At 60.1% G+C, this 23186-nt stretch overlaps 2 protein-coding genes and 1 non-coding gene across 3 annotated transcripts; all 3 read left to right on the plus strand.

Moving 5' to 3' along the window:
* Nucleotides 1-1882: 1882 nt before the first annotated feature.
* RPL18A (ribosomal protein L18a) lies at nt 1883-5105 on the plus strand. The gene is made up of 5 exons (XM_014840826.3): nt 1883-2076; nt 3258-3437; nt 3946-4075; nt 4656-4765; nt 4970-5105. Exons 1-5 carry the CDS (start codon nt 2059-2061, stop codon nt 5060-5062), a joined length of 531 nt encoding a protein of 176 aa, XP_014696312.1. The 5' UTR covers nt 1883-2058; the 3' UTR covers nt 5063-5105.
* On the plus strand, nt 4396-4528 carry LOC123288384 (small nucleolar RNA SNORA68). The gene has a single exon (XR_006532057.1). It is a non-coding gene; the product is annotated as a small nucleolar RNA SNORA68 (small nucleolar RNA).
* Nucleotides 5106-11055: 5950 nt separating the features above from the next.
* Nucleotides 11056-22292, plus strand: SLC5A5 (solute carrier family 5 member 5). The gene is made up of 15 exons (XM_070519438.1): nt 11056-11558; nt 12317-12382; nt 12688-12739; nt 12904-12971; nt 13694-13848; nt 14316-14456; nt 14550-14679; nt 15563-15651; nt 16358-16470; nt 16543-16613; nt 17040-17126; nt 17198-17391; nt 19326-19450; nt 20205-20320; nt 21225-22292. The coding sequence occupies exons 1-15, from the start codon at nt 11202-11204 to the stop codon at nt 21387-21389; spliced, it is 1929 nt and encodes a 642-aa protein (XP_070375539.1). The 5' UTR covers nt 11056-11201; the 3' UTR covers nt 21390-22292.
* Nucleotides 22293-23186: the final 894 nt, after the last annotated feature.

The following is a 23186-nucleotide window of genomic DNA, read 5'->3' on the forward strand; positions in this document are numbered from 1 at the left end:
ATACAGTGACACAAATGGCACATGCAAATGTCATTATCTCCGTATTCACAATAGCCAAAAAGCGGCAACAACCCCAATGTCGATCACTGATGAATGGGTAAGTATAGCCATGCAATGGAATATTATTTAGCAGTAAAAAGAAATGAAGTCCTGAGCCCCGGTACAAGGTGCACGAGCCTTGGAAACACTATGCTAAGTGAAAGAAGCCAGTGACAAAGACCTCATTTTGTGTAATTCCAATTATGTGAAACGTCTAGAATAGGCAAGTCCATAGAGGCAGAAAGTAGATTCCTAGTTGCCTAGGGCTGGGGGAGGTGGAGGCAACGGGAAGTGACTACTAACTAAGGGGCTTCCTTTGGGGATGACGCGAATGTTCTAAATTTTATGTTGACAGTTGCACAATTGTGCACATACTAAATACATATGTACGTGTGTCTGTCAACGTACACAGTTGAATTGTACCGTTTAAATGGTGACTTGTATGGTATGTGAACTATATCTCAAGGAAGCTGTTATTAATTTTTTTTTGAAAGATTAGCATCTCAGCTAACAACTGTTGCCAATCTTTTTTTTTTTCTGCTTTTTCTCCCCAAATCCCCCAGTATATAGTTGTATATCTTAGTTGCAGGTCCTTCTAGTTGTGGCATGTGGGACGCCGCCTCAGCGTGGCTTGACGAGCCGGGCCATGTCCACGCCCAGGATTCGAACCAGCGAAACCCTGGGCCGCCTAAGAGAAGCGCGCGAACTTAACCACTCAGCTATGGGGCTGGCCCCTACTTTTTTTAATTAAAAAAAGAAAAGTGCTATTTGGACTTAGGTGTCACCTCACCCAAGCGCCCTCCCGCGTGAAATAAACCCTCCGCTTTATCCTCTTTCCTCTTTGTTTCTCTTCACAGCCTGACATCTGAGTTGTTTCTGGTTCTTTCCTTTCCATCATCGGTCTCCCCTCCAAGACAACCTCTTTTTTTTTTTTTGTATAGATTTTCTCTATTGACATTTTGCATACAATGAAATGAACAAATTAAGAGTACATTTGCTGAGTTTTTTGATAAATGTGTGTATCCACATAACCCTTATTAAGATGTGGCACATTATCATCAGCCCAGCAAGTTCCTCCGTCAGTTGATCCCTGACTCTACCCTTTCAGAGGCGACCACTGTTGTTTTTTTTGCTGAGGAAGATTCACCCTGAGCTAACATCTGTTGCCAGTTCTCTCTCTCTCTCTTTTTTTGGTGAAGAAGATCAGCCCTGAGCTAACAGCTCTTGCCAGTCTTCCTCTTCTTGCTCGAGGAAGATTAAGACAACCTCTTTTTGCCCCAGCAAATTGCTAAGCCCGAAGCCCCTCAAAGGTGGGGGCTGCACCTTGATCAGTTCCAGCGCCCCACTCCCACCCCGTGCTGCTCCAGGATGGGGTTTGAATCAGACCCCCATCGCAATAAGAAGTAACATTCCAGCGCCTAATGAAGGTTAGCGCTCGTTAATTGTTGACTGCTCTGTGCCCGGCGTTTCACATGGGTCATCTCATCTAATTATTGTAACATTTCTAGGGGAAAACATTAGTATTATTCCCAGTTTACAGATAACTCTCAGGTCCGTGGCCTGAGACCTCCCTAACACACCTCTGGGGAAGAAGAGGCCTCGAGTGGGGAGAAGCGGCGCGATCTCATCATTAGCATCGCGGCCACTCGAAGCTCGGTTCTAGGCATAAGCGTCCGGGAGAAGCAGAATGTTCCAATCGGCCGCCGACACCTCCCTGAGTGCCTACGACTCCCGGCGTGCCGCGCGCGCAGACGCCCCCAAACGGCCGCGGCGGAACAGAAGGGGCTAGCCGCGCTGCCTCTTGGGAGTTGTAGTCTTCCCGTGAAGCGAGGCGAGGTTGCGAGAGGTTGGTGGATCCGGAGCCGAATGAAGAAGCAGATCTTGTTGAGCGCGGGGTCGAGAAGCCAATGGGCGCGCAGCTTCGGGAGGGAGGGACCTCCGGCAGAGAAGTCGTGGTGAGCGGCTGCGCGAGGGCAGCTACTTCCTTTTGGGGGTGGTGGCGAGCGTGGACAGGGCGCCATGAAGGCTTCGGGCACGGTAAGATGAGTGCGGCGGGGCCGGGGGCCCGGCGACGCGGCGCCGGCCGCATGAGGGCCCCCGGGAGGTTGCCGCGGGCCGCGTCGGGGGAGCGCGCTCCCAGCTGGGTCCCGCGCGGCCGCGCGCCGCCGCCCCGGCTGCAGCCAACATGGCGGGCGCCGCGTGGGGAGGCCGGTGCGTGGCCGGCCGGCTCGGGGATCGCGGGGGCGAGGGAGGCCGGGCCACCTTTCCAGGGCCAGGGGCAGGTTCCCGCGGCGGGGAGGCTCGCGCTGCGGGACCTTGTCGAGCCTCTGAGCCTCAGTTTCCCCATTTGCAAAGCGGACCAGGGCGAGGGCGGCAATAGTATTCCCTTCTCTGAGAATGGCTGTGAGAAGTAGGAGGGAATTATAGACCTGAGCTCACGCGGGGAGTGCGAACCTGATCTTTGCAAGTGCTGGGTGAGACCAGGGAGCGTGACGACGCAGAGGTGGAAGAGCAGATCCTGGGGAGGAACAGGGCGAGCGGGTCATGGACAGCTCGCCAGCCTCAGTTTCCACGCTGGGAAAGAGGCCGATGAGTCTCGTTGAGAGGTGTAGGTAAGAGCCCAGTGTACCATATTTGCGGCTGTCTTCTATTAGTGTTAGTGAATTGGTGGCGAGTCATTTCCGGAGGTGGCTTTTTCCAGCCGTGTCACAGGCCTTGGGCTGCAGCAGGGGAAACTGAGGCAGCCGCGAGCTGAGGGCAGCAGTCCCGGGAGCCCAGGGCGCGGGAGGGGAGCTGGATTCTTGTCCTGGTTGTGCCTGGAGTGGGCCGGGGGGTCCCTGTCTCTGGATGCCAGAGTGAAAGAGGATGCTGGCGAGATGTGAGCTGCGAAGGTGCTCTGGAGGAAGGAGTCTGCCTGGCTGTTCTGGGCCTGAGGCGGCAGGTCTAGGGCTCAGCTTTTCTCCCAAGTAAAACGTGGGGCAGGGCAGCAGGGTTGACAGCCCCCAGCCTTCATGAGCCAGGGCAGAGGGTGCCCGGGCATCTCGGTGAACCCTCCCCGCCGGCACTCCCTTTTACAGAGAAGGCTCGGGCGGTGGCGTGACCCACAGTCACTTGAATTCCACACGGAGGCCCTGAGATGGGATTCCCTTCTCAGTCCCCTGATCCAGCAGTCACCAGGTTCGCGTGCTGGCCTCGCCTCACCTGTGTTTCTGTTTCAGCTGCGAGAGTACAAGGTGGTGGGGCGCTGCCTGCCCACCCCCAAATGCCACACGCCCCCGCTCTACCGCATGCGAATCTTCGCCCCGAATCATGTCGTCGCCAAGTCCCGCTTCTGGTACTTTGTGTCTCAGCTGAAGAAGATGAAGAAATCTTCAGGGGAGATTGTCTACTGCGGACAGGTAGGGGTGTCAGAGACGGTGTGGTCCGCAGTGCATTCACACCTTCCCACGGGGCATACCTCAGCTTGTAGGCTCACCAGACTTCTCAGTGACTGGTCCCGTTCATGGTGCTGGTCCGCTGTTCAGGCCCAGGGAGGGCGTGGCTGGTGTGCTGGGCCACCTTGGCTGAGGCTGCGGCCCTCCCTGGGCTTCGTCAGTGAGGTGGGAGAGGTGCTGTCCCCGGACACATTGTGTTGATGTGCTCTGGGCACCACGAGGCTGCGCTGGGCAGCCACTGGTTTGCAGCCCAGACAGACCCAGGACAGTTGTGTCTGGGAGGGGCCTGGAGCTGTGCTGGTCGCCATGGGGGCAGCAGCCAGGCCTGGACTGCTTTGCACCCCTTGCTGTCACCGTGCCATTCCCTGTGGACAGCAGGTTCCCTCCGATGCCTGAGGTGCGGGGCCTGGGGGTGGACAGCGGGGGCAGGGCCCGCCTGCTCCCACCTCAGCCGGTCTCCTTGTTCTGGCAGGTGTTCGAGAAATCCCCACTGCGGGTGAAGAACTTCGGCATCTGGCTGCGCTATGACTCCCGCAGCGGCACCCACAACATGTACCGCGAGTACCGGGACCTGACCACCGCAGGCGCCGTCACCCAGTGCTGTAAGCCGCCTGCCCCAGCGGGGTCCCTCTGTTAGCCTCATGTCGCAGGCATCTGCAGCTCAATTTGACACACGCACTCAGGCAGGACAAATGCAAGAGGCTTCTGGGGTGGTGGCGTGAGGCGCAGGAGAGGTGTTTGCTTGGGGTGGGGAGCAGAGAGCAGGCCACAGGCCACCTTTTCCTGGCACCTGCAGCATGGGATGCAGGGGCCTGCAGTCCACCACCTCAGAGTGTGGACCCTCCCTCGTGGGTTGTGGCTGGGGCCTGGTGCTGGCCGCCCCACGTGCTCCCGGGGTGGCGTGCCTGCCAGACCCAAAACCCAGGCACCTAAACCCAAGAACTGCTGTTTCTTGTAGCAGCGGTTTAAACACAGGTGCTAACAGCAAGCGGATCCTGTCGCCTTTGAGGGGCTGTGGCTGTGCCCCTCAAAGTGAATTTGGAGATTCTACACCTCTGGTGGCCAGAGGCTGCGGCTCCCCTGTCCTCAAGTTGGGGCCCCCAGGTGGACACATGGTGGCAGTTTTGGGGAATGCCCAGACCCCAAGCGCACAGTCACCCAGTACACTCCTGCTTCCTGCAGACCGAGACATGGGCGCCCGGCACCGCGCCCGGGCCCACTCCATCCAGGTGATGAAAGTGGAGGAGATCGCAGCCAGCAAGTGCCGCCGACCAGCCGTCAAGCAGTTCCACGTGAGTGCCCCTGGGCCCTGCTGGGTGGGCTGGGCTGAGGGGCCGCCCTGGAGCGCTGCGCTGGCCTGGCTGCCCCCCAAGCCTTAGGAGACGCACAGGCACCAGGTCTGACGCAGGAGCCCAGTGGGGCGGCCGCGCCTCGGTGGGCCCGGAGGACGCGTTGAGAGGCCTCCCTACCCTCACTCGGCTCCTTGTCTGTGACAGGACTCCAAGATCAAGTTCCCGCTGCCCCACCGGGTCCTGCGTCGCCAGCACAAGCCCCGCTTCACCACTAAGAGGCCCAACACCTTTTTCTAGTTGGGTCTCCTCGGGTCTGGTAAATAAACTCCTTGGAAGCCTGCGTGCTTGGACACCTGTGTTCTGTCCGTGCCCTGCAGAACTCAAGAGGGCGCGGCCGCGCTGTGAGTGCTCTGCTCCGGGAGAGCTGCCCGCTTCACGTGGGGCCGGACACCTGGGTCCAGAAGGGGAGCCCCAGGAACAGCGAGGGCCCCTCCCCAGCTCCATCCTGCGGGCACGGCTCTCCGGGCTTTGTCTGGTGAGGGCTCTCACGGGCGGGTCCTGGAGCCAGGAGGCTCCAGTTTCAGAGCCGTCACACTCTGCTGTGAGTTTTGGGGTACTCCACAGGTCTGGCCCGCACATCTGTCCTACCCGCCTGGGACACAGGCCCCAGCTGCCCACAATGCTGCTGGTGGGGAGACAGCGGTAGTCAGACACCGGGGGGCAGGGTGACAGGGTTGGTTCCTTCCACCTGGGGCCTCTCCCCCGGCCTAGAACCCCCGTCTTTGGTTCCAAGATCCTCAGAGCAGACATGGGGATGCCCAAGAGGGCTATGGGTCTGCTGTGCTGGGTTCTCTTGTGTCCACCGGCTGGAGGCCCCCTGATCGATCCCAGGGTGTCCAGGGCTCCCGTGGGGGCCGGTCTCCAGGGAACCGCTGGAGGCTGGGAATTCCAGGCACAAAGCTAATCCCACCTGGGGGGCCGCCCTGGCCGAGGCCCAGCTGGGAGCTCAGGCCTGTGCAGCCCTGGCCCCCTGAGCCTTCGTGTCCTTGTCAGAAGGTCAAGTACGTGCCACATTGACTCAGTTGACAATACTTGGAGGCAGCACTGTGCCTGCACCGGGAGCCCAGGTCAGTCAGGACTCGCCTCGTGTTCAGAGGCCACCCTGGGCTCGGGCAGGAGTTGAGGCACAAAAAGGCAGTGGGATGGGGCCTGGAAAGCCCCGGGCAGGAGCACAGCCCCCCATCCCCAGTCACCATTAGCCTGGGCTTGATCCGTTTCCAGGAAACCAGGTCACGTAACACCCCCCGCCCGTGCTTGGAGGGGTTCCCGGAGGGAGGCCTGGGGCAGGCTCGGGCCCAGCTCCCTGCCCACCGGCAGCTCTGCCTGCTGTTAACCACCCCTGCCCAGCGCCCTGCATGGACTGCTCTGCGGATTGGCACTGGGTCGGCCTCACGTTGGCAGCCCACACCTCTGTTCATGTGATTTGATTGGTTCTCTGTCACACTGCGTCCCCAGGAGGGGTTCAATAAGTGTGCAACCCAGAAAAGGGCAGTGATGGCCCCTGAACACCCCTCCACCTGTGTCTGCACCACGTGGGGTGACATATGGACTCGTGGGCCTGGCCTTGCTGCCAAGGCTGGGATGCGGGCCTCCGCATATCACTCTCCCGGCAGCCTCCAGTAAGATGGCCTGTTTTCCTGCGGCCTTGACCGCACCGTGAGTGAGCAAGCTGGAGTTGGCAGCTGAAGAGAATCCCCTTTGTGGGTTTCAGTTTTTTGTTTCTCATGGAGGCACTTCCCTGGTTTAAAAATAATTTGAAAGAGGTTTGCCCATTTCTCTGCCAGGCTGCTGGTGGTTTTTTGTTTTGCGAAAGCTCTTTAGTGGGGCGAAAACCTGAAAATCTCCCTGTGTGTGTTCCAAATTGTTTTTTTCGGGGCACTGTTTGATGTTTAAGGTGTATTTAGGGAGTGAGGCTAAAACTTGTTTAATTTGTGCCTACTTGGTTTCATTAATCATCTGATTTCTGGTAGAAACTCCTAATTGCCCCAAGTATTTCTTCTCTCCTTCAGTAGTAGAATTCCCATATTTAGATGCCACCCGGAAAAAAGTTTCCCAGCCTCCCTTTTGGTTAGTGGTGGCTGTATGATAGTGACATGCCATTTCCAGCAACTGTCCATCAGGCTGGAATGTAGCCCCAGTGGCTAGTGCTCCAGCAGCCATCTTGGCCGTGAGGAAGCCATACAAGAGCAGCAAGGCAGGGGCCGCCCCGTGGCCAAGTGGTTAAGGCCACACGCTCCACTGCGGTGGCCCGGGGTTTCACTGGTTTGGATCCTGGGCGCAGACATGGCACTGCTCATCAGGCCATGCTGAGATGGCATCCCACGTACCATGAGTACAAGGACCCGCAACTAAAAATACACAACTATGTACCAGGGGTCTTTGGGGGAGAAAAAGAAGAAAATCTTTGAAAGAAAAAAGCAACAAGGCAGAAAGAGCTTGGGTACCCGACCTGTGTCTGGGAGTAGACCAGGAGGGAGGAGGACCCCGAGGCCCGCTTAAGCCAGGCAGGTCCTGTCACTCCTGACTTGGCCTGGAGTCTGGGCCCTGCTGGCTGAGCCTGGGGCAGTGACTGCCCACTCTGAGCCATAGTTTCTTGCTCCGTAAAGTGGGGGTGGTGACCCCTTAGGTCTGGGGATGGGAGGTCTTAAGATGAGCTAAAGGTTGAGAGGCCAGGAGGCTCATGTGGGAGGAGGCACCACCAGGAACGCCGAAGGCCAGAGCCCCAACAAGGCCCTCTGTGTCACCGCGAGCCCGCCTCGGGCTCCACCAAGGCTCCTTTACAGCCTGGGAGCCAGCTGGGAGAGCTCTGCCACAACCAGCTGAGAGATGGGGTCACTCGTTAGTGAGGGGCTCTTGAACCAAGGACAAGTGAGCCCTCAGCTCCCTAACCAACTGCTCATGCACCCACCTGCCATCTCTGCAACGTGTGTGCCCACAGACGCTTCTACATAACCAGCCACCTGGCAGTTCCCGCAACCCCTGCTCAGAGCGGCTGTCAGGATGCGGGCTGGAGGATGCTGGCTGGAGGCGAGGACCACGGAGCTGAGCCCTCACTCTCCAGAGGGAGCTGAGGGGCTGGGAGGGAACGGGCCTTCCCAGGTGGGGCCCACCACTTGGATTGCTGACAGCTCTGGTTGGCTGGAGCCCAGAGAGGAACAGGTGCTACCCAGGCTCACCCAGCCAGCCCAGTGGTGACAGGGCAGGAGTCCAGAACCCGCAGGGCTCCTGTAGCCCTCTCCCACGTTGTTGGGTGCAGAGGCACTCCCAGGTCCTGTCCCTGGGCTGGCCCGGGGCCAGGTGTCACGCTCTGGGGTGCAGACCTGGAGAGCTGCCTCCCCGCACCTGCCCCTGAGTCGGGACTGTGGGGGCAAGGGCAGGTGCCACGGCAAGAGGAGATGAGCTGGGGCCAGGAGACCCGAGCCGGATCCTGAAACCGAGAGACTGTGTGGTGGAATGTCACGGACATCGACAGCGCCAGTAATAACGGTTTGGGGTGATTGAGTGCAGGGTGGAAGTTTAAGCACAGATCCCCTGCAGTTCATGGTGGAGCCAGACAAAGGCACTACCTCTCACCCCTGCCCCAGGCCCGTCTCCAGGGAGACACAGGGCACGGTGGTGCCCAGGCAGGGGCTGGGCAGCAGATTCCCTCGCAGCCCCTGACACTCCTGCCCCTTCTGCTGGGACTGCAGCTGCTGGGCCCCAGGCATGGCTCTAGCCCTCCGCCCCACCGAGGTGGGTACACAGGGCCTGTGCAGCGTGTGTGTGGTGGTCCTGCCTGCCCCTCCCATCCCACAATGGGAGCTGTACACTCGGGGAAGCTGCGACTGCTCCTCCCGCACCCCGCTCCCTGCCCCGTCTGTGCCGCTGCCTCAGCCCCCCACCCCAGGGCTCCCAGCTCTGGGCCTCCTCTTACGTTCTGGGATTCCAGAATGTGTTGCGAATCCACCCATTTTGCCCCACCCCACAGCTCCCACCTGCGGCATGGTGGGCTTTTTTCAGAACCTAGAAATCTCCAGGTCCCTCATTTGCTCTAAACTCTCCAGTGGCCACCCAGCACCGTCAGAATAAAATCCACACCTCTACCCTGTGGCCCTCCCCCTCCTCACTCACCTCTCCACTCACTCTGCTCCTTCCCACCCCAGGGCCTTTGCACTGGCGGTTCCCCCTGCCTGGAAGGCCTTTCCCCAGCTCTCTCCAGGCCCAACTCATTCGCTTCCTGCAGGTCCACGCCCCTCCTCAGAGTTCCCCTCCCAGAGGCCCCACATAAAGTTGCTCCCCAGGCTTCTCCATCTCTGACCTTGCTTCGCTTTCATCATCCATCGGCTTCTGAAATGGGTGTTCATCTGCTCGCTTGGTCAGTGCCGTGAGCCCGTGCACAAGGTGGGTCCACCTGGATCCTGCTGTGTCCCCAGTGCCTGGCACAGGGCCCTGCACACAGTAAGCATGCGACGAACAGGTCTCAGTCCCTGCGTCAGTCTGCAGCCGGGACCCACCCCACCTCCCAATGGTAGGGGAAGGGGGAGCTGGCAGGGGCCGGTAACCCCTCCTGGGACCTCTCTGTGGACATAGGGCCGGTTTGCCTGGTTTTTTGCACAATTTGTATATATTTGCATTCGTTTGCATGGCTTTACAGGAAGGGTTCTCCGCCTGGATTTCCCCTTCCCACCCGGGGGATGCAGAGCAGCCCAGCCTGGAAAAATGACGGAGGAGGAACTCGGTGTCCTCCCTACCTGCGCCACGGGCGGGCGGAGGGTGCGTGCCAGCGGGCAACAGATGACCGTGTGGCGGCCGCGGTCTTGCAGCCCCAGGGGAGGGGCAGGCCTGCCCTGGACAGCACGGGGAGAGGGAGAGAGAAGACAGTCCCAGGGACACACGGGGGACTCTGCACCCAGCTGGAGAGGCCTATGTAGGGCAGAGGAAGCCGCCAGAGGGTGGCAGAGGCTGGGGAGGACTCCAGTGTCCTAGCGTTTCACCCGGCAGATCCTTAGATCTACCCGGCTTGTGGAGGCTGAGTCAGGACTCGAACTCAGAGCTCAGAGCCTCCGGAGTCCAAAGTCCTTCCCAGCTGACCAAAGGAAAACCCCAAGATGACCTGGTCTGGGTCCCTTGATGGCGTGACCCCAGGCAAGGGACTTCCCCTGCCCGGACCTCGGTCTCCTCGTTTGTGCGATAGGGACGTGCAGACACCGCCCCCCCCCCCCCCCCCAGGTAGTTGTGCGTCTGCATTGATTCGGTGCGTGGCCACTGACAGCCCCTCCCCGAACGCCGGTAGACGCTGGGCGCCCGGCACGGGGCTGGCGCTCCGCGCGTTCGCGGGAGGAACCCACGAAGGACGAAGAACAAACGAACGAGCTGCAGACTCTGCGCCAGGCTGCTGTTACGCTGGTCCCGTTCATCCCTCAGAGGCTGGGGCTGTTCTAGCCCTGTGTACAGAGGGGAAACTGAGGCCCGGAGAGAAGTAAAGACTTCTTTGAGTATGTTCACACTCGGGACTCGAACCCCGATGACTCCGGCTCAGCCTGGCCTGAGGGCCGTGACGCCCCCCCAGTCCCACCCCCCGCTAGGCTCTAGAGAAAAGGCTGGGTCCCGGGGCCGGCTTGGGGAGTGGTTCACGCAGAGCCCGTTGTCCTTATGGGACGATACAACCCTGAAAGCGAACCCAGTCCTGCGGGAGAGGGGGCTCTCCACAGCCCAAGGTGCAAAAGCAAAGCGAGGACTTGAATGCTGAAGCCACCGCTCCTGGCTATGTGGCCTGGGGTGAGTGACATGCCATCTCCGAGCCTCAGTTTCCCCACCTGTCGACGGGGGAAACTAACAGCCCATGGTCAGGGAAAAGTGCCCCGGGAAGCAAGGGGGCATTTGGAGCCTCCCCGCCCCCACCCCCAGCAGCCACTCACGTGGCCTGTCCCGACCTGCCTGACCCGGTCCCGGGCGGAAAGGGTGCGGGTCCTGCCCGCCCCCAAGCCGGGGGCGGAGCTTCGCTGACCCGGGAGCACAATAAATCCGCAGCCCGCCGCTGCGAACTGCCCTTTTGAGCCCCACCGAGACCTGCAGTTGTCAGCGCTGAGCACGGCTCCCCGGGAGACAGACAGACAGACAGACGGCAGGGGCACGGCTGCAGGGGCCGCCGGACGAGTTGGGGGGAGGTGGACGGGCAGACGGAGAGGCAGACGCGTAGACGAAGAGGAGAGACAGGGAGGCGGACGAGCGCGGCGGGGATCCAAAGGTTCCGGGCGCGGGAGCCCCGGCCGAGCCCCCGTCACGGCCTCCTGCAGGGGCCCGAAGGGGACAGGCGTAGGCCTCGCCGCGGAGGCCGAGACCCCCCGCCTCCCCGCAGTCGTGCGTCCCGGGGCAGCGGGGCGACCGCACCTGCCCCATGGCCGCCGTCGAGGCCGGGGCGCCGGCCGTGTTCGGAGCCTGGGACTACGGCGTCTTCGCGCTCATGCTGCTGGTGTCCACGGGCATCGGGCTGTGGGTCGGGCTGGCGGGGGGCGGGCAGCGCAGCGCCGAGGACTTCTTCACGGGCGGCCGGCGCCTGGCGGCCCTGCCCGTCGGCCTCTCGCTGTCCGCCAGCTTCATGTCGGCCGTGCAGGTGCTGGGCGTGCCGGCCGAGGCCTACCGCTACGGCCTCAAGTTCCTCTGGATGTGTCTGGGCCAGCTGCTCAACTCCCTGCTCACCGCCGCCTTCTTCCTGCCCGTCTTCTACCGCCTGGGCCTCACCAGCACCTACCAGGTACCGCGGGGCCGCGGGCCGGCTCCTCGGGGCTCTGCTGGAGGCCGCCGGGCGCACCGGTGGGGAGGGTTCCGGGAAGAGGCCGCAGGCGGTGGGGCGACGGGCAGGAAGGAGGAAGAGGAGCCGGGGGCCTGGCTGTCTTCCGCGGAAGCCCGCGGGGGCGAGGCCCTCACGTGTGGACCGGTGCACTCTGCCCCCCACATGCCTGGGCGTGCGTGCACCCCTGTGCTCCCCGGACGGCAGGCTCGGGGCGAAACCCACTTCTCCGATTCCTCCTGCTTTGAGCAAGGGGCATGCCTCTCTGCTCGGGTTTCCTAAATGTCAAACCAGGCTAACTACAGGACCTCCAGGGCAGTGAGTAAAAGGATTAAAATTGTGACCGGTACGCAGTAGGCGCCCAATAACAGCTGGCTACGGGCACTGTCTGCTCCCTGAGCATGTTGACAGTCCGAGTACTTAGAGCGGCGGCCGCCCCGGGGCCATCAGCCCCGAGCGCGGAGAGGGGGCGACGTGTGCACACTCGATGGACCGTCCTCCCTGGCACACGCCGTGTGCACAGGCGTGAGGATGGCGCGTGTGCACAGGTGTGTGCGGACAGGTCGGAGTGTGAGCGCTCGGCGGGGCCTCCACGAGCAACAGCACGGTTGGCTGCCTGAGGGAGGGCAGAAGCCAAGAGGGTGGGTGCGGGACCCCAGAGGCCTCCAGCCCCTGGCTAGGACCCGTCCAGGTGACCACGAGCCCTCGGCTCCTCCTTGCAGTACCTGGAGCTGCGCTTCAGCCGCGCCGTGCGGCTCTGCGGGACCCTGCAGTACCTGCTGGCCACAGTGAGTGGCCTCGGCCCCGCCCACAGCCGCCTCCATCCTTCACGACCCAGTCGCGTGGGTCCCGCCCCCACCCCGCCGGGCCCCGCCCACGCCGCTGGCCCCGCCCCCTGCGCCCCCCAGTCTACGGGTTTGGCCCGGAGGCCTCTCAGATTCGCTCGACCTGGCCCCGCCCATCCGCCCCCTTCCCCTCCCCCAAGCCCCGCTTCCCCCGCCTCCTCTGGAGCCCCTCCCCGCCCAGAGCCGCCACCGCGCCACCGTCCCCCGCCCGCCCTCCCTCCCTCACCGCGCGCGCCGTCCACCTGCAGATGCTGTACACCGGCATCGTGATCTACGCCCCCGCGCTCATCCTCAACCAAGGTGTGACTCTGGGAGACCCGGGGAGGGTGACCCGGCGGGCCGAAGGCTAGAGACCAGGTGGAAGAGTGGGGAAGGAGGAGCTCCCCTGGAGACAGGAGGGCCCAGGCCACTGGGGGCCAAGTTTGCACCTGCCCAGCAGCCTAATGGGGGGTCTCCTTTCCCAGTGACTGGGCTGGACATCTGGGCGTCGCTCCTGTCCACCGGAGCCATCTGCACCTTCTACACGACTGTGGTGAGTACCCCCCACCCGACATGGGGGCTCCGTGCTCACTGAGAGGGGGAGACCCTGGGCCCGTCTGTCCATTCTCTACCTTCCCTTCCTCCCAAGGAAGCCTGTGTCCCAGCTGGGCCTGTTTCCTCATCCTTATGATAAAAGGTGATTTGAAAGACTTTTTGCTGAATGTCGAGGGATAATCTAGTTTCAGGGATGGCTGGATCCAGGGGCTACTCTCCCATCTCTAGGGACCCCATCAACTTCAGGCTTCTGCGCCTTTGGGCTTCCGTCTGGCAGAAAGGGAGCTCCTGTTTCAGGATGGGCTGGCTGGTGCCTCAGGAGGGCTGTCTGGCTGCCTCTGGCCTTGTGTGCAGGATGAGCCACTCACAGAAGTTTGGGGGGCTGAGGTGTCCCTGACTGGCTGTTCCTGGAGCTGGGAGGGGATTGGCCTCATCTGAAGGGCCCTCCCTCAAGGTGGGGAGGGGCTTCTGCACAGGAAAATCCAGGGGCTGCCATGGAGGGTAAAACAGCAGCTCACGATAATGGCAGTGGTGACCAGCTCTCTCATGCACAGAACATGCGTGCATGCCAGGCTCTGTTCCAGGCATTTCTCTCCCAACCTCACCCACAGGGAGGTACTGTTATCAACCCCATTTTACAGATGAGGAAACTGAGGCAGAGGTGGGCATCTGCCCAGCCGGGTCCCTGTCTGACCCCACCCTCTCGGTCACATCTTGCAGGGCGGCATGAAGGCTGTGATCTGGACTGACGTGTTCCAGGTCGTGGTGATGCTGGCTGGCTTCTGGGTTGTCCTGGCCCGTGGGACTGTGCTCATGGGTGGCCCCAGGCACTTGCTCCAGCTGGCCCAGAACCACTCCCGGGTCAACCTGATGGAGTGAGTGGAAATGCAGAGGAAGAAACTGCTAAGTGAGGGAGCTGCCCTCCCTCTGCCCTGGGAGAAGCCAGCCAATGTCTCCTGCTCTAGGAAGCCCTCCCTGCTCCCCTCCCCAGACTCCTCACAGATAGCACTCTGGTTCTCCCTCTCTGTACTCCCCTAGCCCCCATTCCTCCATCTGGCCCAGACCTCTGCACCACCCCAGCCCCCAGCCCAGACCGTGGACTGATGGCTTTCTGAGGTTCCTGCTGGGCACAGAAAAAATGGTTTTGGAATGCATACATGGAAGACTCAGTAAACAAATAAATGAATTTTCAAGCTATCTGGCAAACTCCTACTCACACTTCAAAACCCACCCCAAATATCCCCTTAAGGCCCATGAGTTCCAGAATGACCATCTGGGGACCTAGGGAGGATGAAGTCAGTGTGGCATCCCCATACGGCTGACTTGCTCTGCCCTCATCTAGCTTCAACCTGGACCCACGGAGTCGCTACACATTCTGGACTTTTGTGGTGGGCGGCACGTTGGTATGGCTCTCAATGTACGGTGTGAACCAAGCACAGGTGCAGCGCTATGTGGCCTGCCGCACAGAGAAGCAGGCCAAGCTGTGAGTGTTTAGAAGGGGCGGGGGGGGGGGGGGTGGGGAGAGGTTCTGGGACGTGCTGCTCCCTCCCCAGCCTGAGGCTGCCACTCCCCCCAGGGCCCTGCTCATCAACCAGCTGGGCTTGTTCCTGATCGTGTGCAGCGCTGCTAGCTGTGGTATCGTCATGTTCACGTTCTATATTGACTGTGACCCTCTCCTCACGGGGCGCATCTCTGCCCCGGACCAGGTGAGTCTGGCCCAGGCTCCTAGGCTGCTCCCAGCCCCCTTACCCACACTGTGAACCTCTGTGTGGATGAATTTCTGGAGGCGAGGGTGGAAGAGCATTCCTAGCAGCGAGAACAGTCTGTGCAAAGGTCCAGAGGCAGGAAAGAGCTTGGCTCAGAGGAGGATCTGAGAGGAGTGAGGAAGATGAGGCTGGGAGGTGATGGGGAGCCATGCGTGGGTGAGCAGGGCAGGGGCACATGCCGACCTGGAGTCGAAGACGCCCTGAGGGATGTCAGGGAGGAGAGGCCCAGACCCAGCATGAAGTAACAGTGTTGAGATTAACAATAATGACCAGCTCCGGTGTCGCAAGCACCTGCTCTGCCTCATGCTGTTCCCTTCAACACACGATGAGGTCAAGATTGTCGTGGCCCCCACTTTACAGATAAGGAAACTGAGGCTGGAGAGGTGGGAAGCAACTGCCTGAGGCCCACAGGCAAGTCAGGGTCAGTGCCAGGCCCAGGAGCCATGCCCAGGTCACACCCCGGCTGGAGCTCTTGCCACGGGGCTCAGAGTTGGCAGAGGCTGCGTGGGCACCCCATCCCTGTCTCCCGCGGGCTCAGCGCCTGGAGCACCTGCCTGCGCAACCTTGGGCGCGGATGGCCCCTCTCAGCCTTGCTGTCTTCGTCAGTAGAGAGGGGATGACAGGAGGGGGCCTCACCAGGATCCCAGGGCTCTGGGCACGGTGGGGCTGTGACAGTCCTCCGGGGCACACAGTCACTCAACAAACACACACCAAGTGCCCACGGTGAGCCCTGTCTGTCCTGGGTGCTAGGGACAGGGAGTGGGGGCCAGACAGAAGCCAGGCCTCGGGGTGCTGCTGTCTGAAGGCCTCCCTGCCTCCCCAGTACATGCCCCTGCTGGTGCTGGATATCTTCAAGGACCTGCCTGGGGTGCCGGGGCTCTTCCTGGCCTGTGCCTACAGCGGCACCCTCAGGTGAGCGGCCACAGCCAGGCCCCTCAGGCCTCCTCGTCCCAAGGGCCACCCCTGCAGGAGAGAATGTCCCGGGCACATCGCTCATTTACAGTCCCTGCTCGGTCCCCAGCGGGCAGCTCATGGGCTCCGGCAGAAGGCATGCCCTGAGCACAGGGACCCCAGCCGCGGGGTCTCCACCATCTCATCACCTGGGAGGGCACACCTGCCTGCCCCCTCCCATCCTTGGTCCGGCAAACAAGGGTTTCTTGACCACCTCCTATGTAGCAGGTACGGCTGTTCCAAATCTGGGCACGGCTGTGACCAAGTGGTCCCCTACTCCTGTCCCCAGGGCCTCACATTCTGGTGGTTTCAAATTCTCCATGACCTCTGGCCTCAGCCCTGATCCAGCTGTGACCAGTGTCCCATGTGGCAGTTCTCTGTCCCATTATTGCTCTGTGATGAGAACTTGTGTTATTCCTGTCCTTGGTCATGGGGTCCTTGCTCCCGTGGGGATGTCTCAGGTTTGCAGGGTGGGGGTGGGGGTGGACATCTCCTCCACTCTTGAGGGATTCTGTCATCCACACCTCTGACCTTGGGCTGGGTGGGGTCCTGGCAGTTCAGATGGAAGGGGCAGCTGCGGGCCCCCCCTGCAGGCGGGCCGCAGAGGAGGTATGGCCAGTCCCTTGGTGGGGCCTGATGACCCAGCTCCCCCGCCTTGCGCCCCCAGCACCGCCTCCACGAGCATCAACGCCATGGCTGCCGTCACCGTGGAGGACCTCATCAAACCTCGGCTGCCGAGCCTGGCGCCCCAGAGACTCATACTCATCTCCAAGGGGCTCTGTGAGTTGGGGGGACCTGGGTGGGGGCCAGGGGGGTCTCTCCCGCTGACCGTGCCACCCCCATCCGCTACAGCACTCATCTACGGCTCAGCCTGCCTCACCGTGGCGGCTCTGTCCTCGCTGCTGGGGGGCGGCGTCCTCCAGGTGAGCCCCCTCGCCCACCCGCCCTGTCTCCGCCCAGAGCTGGGGCATCGTCCGCACTCAACTGAGGCTGAGAGAGAGTTAGACTGTCAGTGGCAGAACCGAGTTCTCTCTGATGCCACCGGATACTTCCTGCAGCCAGCTGGCTGGGCGGCGAGGGGGGGACGGGACGGCGGCCTGGGGTCAGGGAGGGCCTGCCTGGCTTGGAGGTGGGACCGCACTAGTCAGGAGAGAGAGTCAGCATCTTTGCCTCCAACACAGGGAGGAGAGGCAGGGATAGGAAGTCCCCTCCCCTTTAGGGAAACTGAGGCACAGAGGAGCCTCAAGGCCCTCAGTGGAATTCCTCAGGTCTAGCTTTCCCAGCGGGTAAACTGAGGCCAGGAGAGGTGGGACGGCTCTGCCCTCAGCCCCGGCCTCTCGCTCCCCCAGGGCTCCTTCACCGTCATGGGAGTCGTCAGCGGCCCCCTCCTCGGAACCTTCATCCTGGGAATGCTCCTCCCCGCCTGCAACACGCGGGTGAGCGCGGAGGGCGGGAGGGGCTGGGGTCGCCCGGTGGAGCCCGCCCCTGACGCCCGCCCCGCCCCCAGGGCGTGCTCAGCGGGCTGGCCGCGGGCCTGGCGCTGTCGCTGTGGGTGGCGGTGGGCGCCGCCCTCTACCCGCCCAGCGCGCAGTCCATGGGGGTCCTGAAGTCATCGGCCGCCGGCTGCGGTGAGCCCCCCGCCAACGCCTCCGGCCTCCTGGGCCCGCTCCTCGCCGCCAACGCCTCCGGTGGGGCCCCCAGGTGAGCGGGCTGGGTGGGGGGGCGTGGCCTGAGAGGTGCGGTCAGCGGAGGACCCTCAAACTGAATCCCGAAGAAGGAAGAGTGTGGCTTGGGAAGGGGCGAGGAAAGGGCGTTCCCAGCGGAGGGAATGGAAGGTGCCAAGGCCCTGAGGCCGGGTTCAGTTGAGTGCATATTCCAACTCTGGGGACGTTGCATGGATTCAATGGGAGGAGAAAGGATGGGAGAAGAGGTCCAGCCAGAGGAATGTGGTCTGATTCTTTCTTCTTTTTAATTGAGATGCAATTCACAGACCATAAAATTAACCATCTAAAAGTGATTTTTACTATATTCACACGGTTATACAACTGTCACCACTATCTAACTCAAGAACGTTTGCAGCACCTCAAAAAGAAGCCCCATGTCCGTCAGCGCTCCCTCCCCCAGCCCCTGGCACCCGCTGATCCACTTTCTGTCTCTCTGGATTTGCCGGTTCTGGATGTTTCGTGTAAATGGGATCATGCACCGTGTGGCCTCTGTCAGCTTCTCTCACTCAGCGTGAGGTTTTCGAGGTTCACCCACGTTGTGGTGCGCGTCAGGGCTGCCTCTCTTTCTATGGCTGAGTAATAGTCCACTGTGTGGATGGACCACGTTTTGTTTATCCATCATCCGTTGATGGACATTTGGGTCGTTTCCACTTTTTGGTGATTGTGACTAGTGTGCTATGAGCGTTTGTGTACAAGTTTTGCTGTGGACATAGGTTTTCATTTTTCTTGGGTCTATATCTAGGAGTGGAATTGCTGGATCATATGATAATTCTTTGTTTAGCTTTTTTTGTTGTCGTTAAATATTGGCACCTGCGCTAACATCCGTTGCCAGTCTTTTTTTTTCTTTTTCTCCCCAAATCCCCCCAGTACATGGTTGTATATTTTAGTTCTGGGTCCTTCTATTTGTGGCATGTGGGACGCTGCCCCAGCGTGGCCTGACCAGCGGTGCCATGTCCATGCCCAGGATCCGTACCAGCAAAATCCTGGGCCGCCGAAACAGAGCGCGCGGAGTCAACCACTTGGCCCTGGGGCAGCCGTATGTTTAACTTTTGGAGGAGCCACCAGGCTGTGTTCCCCAGTGGCGGCATCGTTTTGCAACCCCACCTGCAGCGTGTGAGGGTTTCAGTTCTTCCACATTCTCGCCAACATCGTTCTTGCTGTTTTCCCTCCGTGTGTGTGTGTGTGTCTGACCATCCTAGTGGGCGTGAGGTGGGTTCCCACTCTGGTTTTGATTTGCATTTCCTGATGGCTAATGATGTTGACCATCTTTTCATACACTTATTGGCCACATTTATGTCTCCTTTGGAGAAATATCTGTTCAGATCTTTTGCCCATTTTTAAATTGGGTCATTATCTTTTGATTTATTTAAGTACTTTATGTAATTTATGTATTCCTTGTATCTTTATGCATTCTGAATACTAGATCCTTATCAGACAAATGATTTGCAAATATTTTCTCCCATTCTGTGGATTGTCTTTTCATTTTTTTCACAGTGTCTTTTGACACACAACACTTTTTAATTTTGCTGAAGTCCAGTTTATCTGCTTCCTTTGGTTGCTTGTGCTTTTGGTGTCATGTTTAAGAAACTGCTGCCAAATCCAAGGTCATAAAGCTTTACACGTGTGTTTTCTCCTGAGAGTTTAATTTGGTTTGATTCTGAGGGCAGTAGGGAGCCACGGAGGGTGATGAGCAGTGGCAGGAGGCGATCTGAGTTACATTTTAGTAACACTCCCCCGGCTGTGGGTGGCGAGTGCCCGGGATGGGACAGCAGGAGGGAGAGAAAATTGGCTGCCGCATATGTCCGGGTGAGGACCCGTGGAGGACTGGGCTAGTCTGTGGCAGTGGAGACAGGGACAAGCGAACGGATTGGGAGTGACTTTTGGACTCATGCCCACCTCTCCCGCCCCCAGCCCCGGAATGGACCCTGGTCGACCTGCCTTAGCTGACAGTTTCTACGCCATTTCCTATCTTTATTATGGTGCCCTGGGCACGCTGAGCACTGTGCTATGTGGAGCCCTCGTCAGCTGCCTGACAGGTGAGCAGGGCGTATGACAGGTAAGACCCTCAGACAGAGGTCTCCCTGTCCGTCCCTCTGCTTCCAGGAACCACTGGGCAGGGAGAGGAGGCAGGCTCCTTGGGCAAGAGGCCACTGCGTGCTGGACGCATCTACACCCTTTTCGCTTCGTCACCTTCAGGACAGGACAACCTGGCTCCCCACAGGCCTTGTCCGATTTTGCAAAGGCAGAAACTGAGGCCCGGCTGCCGCCTCTCTAGTGCCTCCTGCACCCCAGGGACGAGGGACGGAGTCCTCGCTGGAGGCTGCGGAGCGGGGCCCGCGGCGCTGTCCCTGGTGCTGAAATGTTTCCCGCCAGGACCTTGGCCGCTCCCTGCCCCTCGGGCACTCGGCACCCCGCGGAGAGGCGGAGAGCGCGCGAGAGAACTCAGTCGTGATAACAGCGCCTGTCCCTGCTTCCTGAGCCTCGGCCTCCACACTCGCCAGGCCTCCACTGAGTCCTTCTCCGTACCAGGCTCTATTCTAGACGCTGGGCACACGGCAGTGAGCGGAACCACACGCTAGACCCTCCCAGACACCCACTGATGTTGTATTATGACCCCCACTGCGTAGATGAGCAAACTGAAGCCCAGAGAGGGCAGAGGCTTGCCAGGGCCCCCCAGGGGGTCACTGTCGCACCTGGGATTGGAAACCATCAGAGCTCTCTCTCTCTCCCCCCAGGGCCTCCAGTTCCCCCACGCCTCACCACAAGCCCCTGTTTCTCTCTGCCCCTCAGGCCCCACCAAGCGCAGTGCCCTGGGTCCTGGACTGCTGTGGTGGGACCTCACACGGCAGACAGCATCGGTGGCCCCCAAGGAAGAAGTGGCCACCCTGGACGACACTTTGGTGAAGGTAGGTCTCAGGGCTGGGCTTCCAGAGTGGGGGCTGGGCCAGTGAAGTGGCTTCAGGGGCTCTGGGCATGGCCGTCATCCAGGGCAGTGACATGGTGAGTGACTGTCTTCCTCACCCTCGTGTTACACCCAGTGGAAAGGCGCAGCGGGCAGCTGGTGTGTCTTCAACGCTTTATCATTGCCTTTCACAAGGAGTGGGCAGAATTTCCTGCTGTGCATCATATCTGTTGTTACAATTACTCCAATCTATGTCAGGTGAAACTGGTTTGCCTTTAGGGTATTGATATAAAATGTCATCTCAAAATAAAATGACTTACTTCAAAAGTGAGTTAACTTAGAGAAACTCTTACATAAGAGCACAGCGGTGGGTGGACTGACTTTGGCCAAAGCTGCGTGGTTGCCATGTGAATGCCCTGAGTTTGGCAAACGTTGTCCCTGGGGGCCTGATCCAGGCCTGCCCTGGTTTGGATTCCCTGTTTCATTTCCTCATTTATTAAGCATTTGCTGTGTACCCTGCCCTGCTCTGGGCTGGAGTTCGAGCCCACTGTCTCGCAGGGGAGATGAAAGCTAACATGAGAAATTAGTAGGACCTCAGCAGGCGATGAGTATTAGGAAGACAAAAAAGCAGGTTTCTAGGATGGAGGTGGCCTCTTGGAAGAGGTAACATTGACAGAGCCCAGAATGAAGAGGAGCCAGCCATAGGGAGATGGAGAGGAAGGGCATTCTCAGTAGAGGGCACAGCAGGTGCAAAGGCCCTGAGGCCAGAGCAGGCTTGACAAGGGGATGGTTGGGGAGGGAAGGGATCTTGCTGGTATTTTAAAGCTCTCTCCAGCTGCTGTGGGGAAAGATTTTCTTGAAGCAGAAATGGGGTCTCTGATGGGGTCTGTATTCTCTCCTCCCCCCAGGGTGCTGAGGAACTGCCACCTGGAGCCAAGAGGCCTCCTGACTTCCTGCCTACTGATGAGGACCATCTGCTCTTCCTGGAGCAGAAGGAGGGGAATGGAGCTGGCTCCTGGACCCCTGGCAGTGGACATGATGGTGGTGGTGACCTGCGGGAAACTGACCTCTGAGCCAGCCGGGGACTGCCACCTGGGATGGAACCTCAGGGTGGGCCAATCCAAGGCCACGGGCCAATGACCTTGGGCTCTGATTGGCTGGACTGTGATGTATGTAAATGAGCTTGGAACAGCAGGTCCCGCCCTGTGGGAAGAGGTGAAGCCCCGCCTCCAGGAGGTCATCTATCCAGCCCCCAGCTTCCAGCCAGCCCCTAGTCTTAGATGCTGCACCCCTGCCTGCTTGCCGAAAACGAGGCCGAATATTTCTCTACCTACAATAGAAAGAGGTTGGAGTCTCCTCTGGACAACATGGGAAACCCCCAGGCCCAGCACGAGGGTCTAAGGAAGTCCCCAGCTCTCCCCCGGGAGGTGTCTGAACCTCAGCAAGGATTTTGGAGGTCCTCAGGCCCGACTCCCTGCACCCCGCATCACAGGCGGGGAAACTAAGGCCTGGAGAGGAGCAGCCATTTGGCCAAGGTCACAGAGCAAACCAGAGACTCGTGGAGGGTTGGACCCCAGCCCTCCCTCCTCACCCCTTCCTGCTTCCCTCCTCTTGGTGTGCAGACGTCATGGGACCTTGGGAGCAGGAGGGGAGAGGGAGGAGGAAGTAATGCTCACATCTTCCTCCTGGGCCTGGACACTTTCCTCGTCTCATCCTGAGGACCGCGAACCCACTTTACAGAGGGAGAAACTGAGGATCAGCGAGGTTGCCTGAGGTCACACAGCGAGTCGGGTCTGGGTGGGGACAGGCCTGGGTGCTGCGTGATTAGGAGGCTCTGTTACCTTATGTCACTGGCGACCAGGGTCAGCTGGGCCAGGCAAGCTCTCGTCCCTGGGCCCCGCCTGACCCTTGGCTGGAGACTTCATCCATGCATGTGAAATAAATGGATTCTGGGGCTTGATGCTCTGTGTTCTCTGGAAAAGTCATTCTGGCCATTGCCTCAGATCTGCTCAGTCAGATCCGAGTGTGAATCTCTGTGTCTCCTGCCCCAAGCCTGTGAGCGAATAACCCTGAGTATTTAAAGCATCGGAGTGAGGTGAGCGTTCCCACCCCGGGGTGCATTGTGCCACCCTCCCTCACACACAGGTTCTCCCCTCCTGACTAGCCCCCCCCAGCAGGCCCCCCTGCTCCCCTTTGCACCCAGACCCTGCAGGCCTGTGTGCTGGCCCTGCACCAGCCCCTGGGGTCTTTGTGACCCTGAGAGCTGGCTGCACCTCCCTCTGCCCACACGCCTGCCCTGGCTCCTGTGGCCCCCAGGAGAGTGTCCGCTGCTCACCTGACAGTCGAGGCCCCTGCACTGGGTTCACCAGGGTCCCCCCGAAATTCCTGTTCACCTGGAGCCACAGAACGTGAGCTTATTTGAAAATAGGGTCTTGACAGATGCGCTTAGTTAAATTAAGGTAAGCTCATACTGGATTAGTGCGGGCCCTGAATCCAAGGACCGTGTCCTTATAAGAAGAGGAAAAGGGACAGACACAGGGAGAAAGCCACGTGGGCACAGAGGCAGAGACGGGAGTGAAACTTCTACACAGGACGCCAAGGATCACTGGAGCCACCAGAAGTCAGGAGAGGGGCGAAGGCGGGCTCCTCCCTCAGGGCCTCGGCAGCTGTGCGCCCCGCCACACCTGGATTCCGGACTTCTGGCCTCCAGGCCGTGGAGAATGACTGTCTATTGCTCTAAGCTACAGCGGCCTCAGGAAACTCGTACAGCGCTCCCCATCTGGCCTCAGAGCCCTGGGCCTCTGCGCAAGCTGTCTTGTGGAGACTTTAGATTTGCACTTAAAAGGGACCTTGACAAATTTTAAATCAGT

This window comes from Equus asinus, chromosome 10 (genome assembly GCF_041296235.1).
Source record: "Equus asinus isolate D_3611 breed Donkey chromosome 10, EquAss-T2T_v2, whole genome shotgun sequence".
NCBI classification, from domain to species: Eukaryota; Metazoa; Chordata; class Mammalia; order Perissodactyla; family Equidae; genus Equus; species Equus asinus.